The sequence below is a fragment of the Pygoscelis adeliae genome, unplaced genomic scaffold (genome assembly GCF_000699105.1).
Source record: "Pygoscelis adeliae isolate BGI_AS28 unplaced genomic scaffold, ASM69910v1 Scaffold205, whole genome shotgun sequence".
NCBI lineage: Eukaryota > Metazoa > Chordata > Aves > Sphenisciformes > Spheniscidae > Pygoscelis > Pygoscelis adeliae.
Window position 1 is genome coordinate 135,867 of NW_008824759.1, and position 4,835 is coordinate 140,701.

Sequence of the window (4,835 nt, forward strand, 5' to 3'; positions counted from 1 at the left end):
TACCTTCTTCCAGCTGCAGTGCCGGTCTGTGCTGTGCTGAGTTGTTTCAACGCTAAAGAGCTAGGTGAAGAAAAATGAGCGGGTAGCTTTCTTCCAGACTAGCAGGTTGAAACGGCTTGGCAGAGCAACTGATAAGCATTGGGACTATGCAAGAGAGTCTTAGGGGGCCATGGGTTTCATCCTAGGATGTGCTATTGTAGTTGTATGTCATGGATATTTGCGCAGAGTTGTTGAGAATGCGGAACCACTGGAGAAAAGGGCCTTGCCTCAATGGGCAGCACAACCGCTAAAAACTTGGTGATAACCATAGTTTTAGAGATAAAGAAATGCTGTTGCTAAGCTACAGAAACAGTTTGTATGGTGAAGTAGGGAACATAAGACAGTAAAAAGGCATTTTTAGCTGAGTGGGTATAAACTAGAGCGGATGTAAAGAGTATACAGAACTTTGTGTCCAAAGAAGGGCAACGAAGCTGGTGAAGGGTCTAGAGCACAAGTCTCATGAGGAGCGGCTGAGGGGACTGGGACTGTTTAGCCTGCAGAAAAGGCGGCTTGGGGAGACCTTATCACTCTCTACAACTACCTGAAAGGAGGTTGTAGTGAGGTGGGTGTCAGTCTCTTTTCCCAAGTAACAAGCGATAGGACAAGAGGAAATGGCCTCAAGTTGTGCCAGGGGAGGTTTAGATTGGATATTAGGAAAGAATTCTTCACCAAAAGGGTTGTCAAGCATTGGAACAGGCTGCCCCGGGAAGTGGGTGAGTCACCATCCCTGGAGATATTTAAAAGACATGTAGATGAGGTGCTTAGGGACATGGTTTAGTGGTGGACTTGGCAGTGCTAGGTTAATGGTTGGACTCAATGATCTTAAAGGTCTTTTCCAACCTAAACGAATGTATGATTCTATATCTTACAAGCGAGAGACGGTACTTTGGGAGAAAAACATCTGCAAGCAAGTTAGTACCTTACTCATTTGCCTTACTCTCCTTACAAGATACTGTATGATACCAAAGGTAGATGCTTTTATTGATTCCTTTTTCCTACTCAGCTCATATTTCTGCTGTTTTTCTTGGCTTACAAACAAAAGTTTAGTAGCAAAATTGTGTTCATTTAAAATAGAACGCATTTCTTTATATCACGAAGAGACATTTAGGTGGTGCAAGGAGCCGGAAGTGCCCATTTCTACTCTCTCTTTCATTTGACCATTTATTTCAGCTTTTGGTACTAATTAAAGTCTTCATGTTTCACTAGGCTAGCACTAAGAACTTAATGCATTTATTGTGTCAAATGACCATATATCTATATTCGCTAGTCTGCATGCTTTACTTTCAAGAGTCCAGAGTGTGATGATACATGTACCTTTCACTGTAACAAGAAAAAAAATGCCTAAGTGCAGCTAGATAGCAAATGCTTATATGTAAAACTCTCAAAATGATCTTCATACATGAGGATTCTTATTTTCCTAATACTGTACCTGCTAACATATACTGACTGCTCACAAGTGGAATCTGCAAAAGTGAGAGCACGAAGTGGTAGGTGCCAAAAACCTCCAGTGAAAAGTTGTGAGGAGTGCACATGCTTGAACTTTGACTTCAAAGTAAAACAGAAGTCCACTTGGGGTTGACATGCCTAAAATTTTCCAGGAGTTGCATGCAGACTAATTCTAACTCACAAATGGATAATTCCTTAAATGCAAACTCAGGGTATTCAGTCATTGGGTATATGCACTCCAGCCCAAAGACACACGTCAGCTGCTTTTTCATTTTAACATCTGTGGCCAGATGCGGCTTCGGGTTGTGAGTTTTCACCCATCTCATGCAATAGAGGGTTGTGCACAAGCATCAATCAGTGTAGTGGCCTACCGTCACCGCAGGGTATAGTGCTTACATGAGATAAGATGATGATTTTTATTTCAGTAGCCACAGTTACTGATGTTCCCGTCTACTCCTTTTAAGGGATAGAAGCCCTTGTAATGTTTGAAATGGAAGTACAGTGGAGCGATTCAGAAAGGGTTTGTTTTCCCTCAGCAGTATTTACCGGAATTCAAATTGAGGGCTTTGTGTATTTTGTAGATTTTTTTTTTTTTTTTCTCCAACAGTTGAGCTGCATCAACCCAAGGTTTCCTTCAGCATCAAACATTTGCTCCAAACTTACTTCTGCTGTGATCTTGCTGTCGCGGATTACTTTCTTTCAGTTTCCGACACCTGTCACCTGCAGATGATCATCTCCCAGTGCCAAGGAAGCAAATAGTGCCAAATACATACATGCATATTTGAAGAAAGGTTTTACTAACGCAAGAGTTTGTATTGTGTAAGTTTTGTCATTATTGTGCCACAGGAGCAGTGGTTCACCAGCACTTTCCTTCTCTTTTTCAGCTTTTTTAATTGCTTTTCCTCGGTGAGAATGGCAAGGATTCGGATTCCTAGCACAATCGTTATACTTTTTGTTATGGTTCAGACTGGATTTTTACTCTTCATGTACGCCCGGTACAGTAGCTTCATACCTCAGTCTGAGGAGAAACCATCTCAAGTCCACATCCTCATTCTGTCTTCCTGGCGGTCAGGATCTTCTTTTGTCGGTCAACTTTTCAGCCAGCACCCCAGCGTCTTCTACCTGATGGAGCCCGCATGGCACGTGTGGGTTACGATGTACCAGAACAGTGCTAAGGTCTTGCACATGGCAGTGCGGGACTTAGTCAGGTCAGTCTTCCTGTGTGACATGTCTGTGTTTGATGCTTACATGCCTTGGAAAAGAAACTTATCCGATCTTTTCCAGTGGGCAGTGAGTCGGGCTCTGTGTTCAGCTCCTGCTTGTGACTCCTTTCAACGTACTGACATAACCAGTGAAATGGCATGCAAGACTCTTTGTGGACGGTACCCATTCAGCAAGGTGGAGGAAGCCTGTAAAACCTACAGCCATGTTGTCATCAAGGAGGTTCGATTCTTTGACTTGAAGGTCCTCTACCCCCTTCTCACTGATCCGTCCCTGAACCTCAAAATCATTCACTTGGTACGTGACCCCAGGGCAGTCGTCAAGTCACGGGAACAATCGGTCAAAGCACTAGCCCGTGACAATGGAATTGTTTTGAGTACCAATGGCACTAAAGTGGAAGATGGCAAATACAAAGTAATGCAAGAGATTTGTAGAAGTCATGTTCAGATTTATGAAACAGCTACTCTAAAACCACCTAATTTCCTTAAAGATCGCTATTTAATGATCCGTTTTGAGGATCTGGTAAAAGATCCATTATCAGAAATCTCAGAAATGTATAAATTTGCAGATCTTAGTTTGACCCCCACACTCAAAAGCTGGATCTATAATATCACACATGGACAGGGACCAGGAAAAAAAAGAGAAGCCTTCAAAATCACATCTCGAGATGCAGTTAGTGTTTCACAGGCCTGGAGAAATGTTCTTTCCTTCCAGAAAATTAAGAAAATACAGGAAGTTTGCAAAGGTGCTATAAACATGCTTGGCTATCAGCTGGTGGGTTCAGAAAAAGAACAAAGAGATCTGTCATTGGATTTAGTGTTGCCAAGACGACAAAATCAATTCAGTTGGTCATCATTTAATCCAAAGCACTGAGACATTATTTTTGAGAGATCTGGGCGGGGAGGGGGGAGTAGATGGTTGAGTATTTGTCTACTGTGCAGCATATAGGTAATTTGAAAATCATTGGCTGATGAGTTTAACTATCTTCCTGTCTGCTGTTTTTCTGTAATGGAAGGAGTTTTTTTCCTGATTTTTTTACACCGCAATAACAAAAAAAAGCATGAGAAATACTGTGAGATACTTGCCAGATTGCAAATTTACAGCTGAGCTGTGCTGTTCTCAGCATTGTTTTAAAAATATAATTTAAGTACTTTCTATTAAAAGATGAATTGTCAAAGATGTCTTTGTTCATTGATAATAGTTCACGTCTGTTTTCATGCTTTAAATATTTAAGAATCTCAGTTCTTAATTTGTCTAAATGGAACAAAGTAGAAACTAAATTCCTTCACTTTCTTCCAGAATCGCTTGACTTCCTTCTTTTGCTTTAAAGTTGTTGTGCAGTTGTGGTTTTTTTTTAGACTTCTCTTGATGTTTTTAATTTCAACATAAAAGTTCGCCAAGAGCTGGGGCAACTACAGCAGTTCTGTTGTAAAAGACTTAAGCAGAAACTTCATTTACTGATAGATTTCTTAGTGCTTTCCCTGGAATGGCAAAGTTTGCAATCAGATACTTGAATGCGATGTTGGCATGGAGTGCAAAAAGCAAAAGAGATGAAGAAACTTTGAGTGGAGTCACTGTGGAAATAGCTTGTTAATGCAGTCCCAGTCATGCATTCTAACGCTGCAACACAGAGCAGGCACACACTTGCTCCTGCAGCGCAATTCATACCATTATCTGCTCTCTTCAGAACTACAAGTTGTTGTTAATGAAGGTCATTGAGAAATTTAAGGTGCCTTGGAAATCTGCATATTGATTTTACTGCTGTATGGAAGTGATCAATTCAAACAACTTTGACTTGTGTATTGGGGGGGGGCTGTGTTTTATTTATTTTTTTAATACAGCACATCTCAGGATGGACAGTACATGTTTGATTGATACCAGCTAATCCTGTTAGGGCTAATTGAAGAATGTCATGCTATGGCTCATTTAGGATGAGCACAAAAGCTCCTTAGTGCCACTACTGTGGTCTGCTTTAGGAGATGGATGTTCCTAGCGCTCTAGATGCTGGGAAGTGGGCCTGTCAACGCTGTGTCTCCTGGGGGGGGGGGGGTTCTTGGGGCCCCCCCCGCGCGTTTGCTTCTGGGGATTTTCCCAAGTGTTCCAAGAGCTATTGTGGCGCCTGTGGAGCC

At 41.8% G+C, this 4,835-nt stretch overlaps 1 protein-coding gene across 1 annotated transcript in view; it reads left to right on the forward strand.

The window, feature by feature from the left end:
* The window catches only part of LOC103916511 (carbohydrate sulfotransferase 5-like), a 14,919-nt gene extending 11,022 nt beyond the window's left edge, over nucleotides 1-3,897 (forward strand). The window contains exon 2 of the mRNA XM_009323511.1: nucleotides 2,370-3,897. Coding sequence (XP_009321786.1) covers nucleotides 2,370-3,579 — 1,210 coding nt within the window. The 3' untranslated portion in view covers nucleotides 3,580-3,897. The remainder of the gene's footprint in view (nucleotides 1-2,369) is intronic.
* Nucleotides 3,898-4,835: the final 938 nt, after the last annotated feature.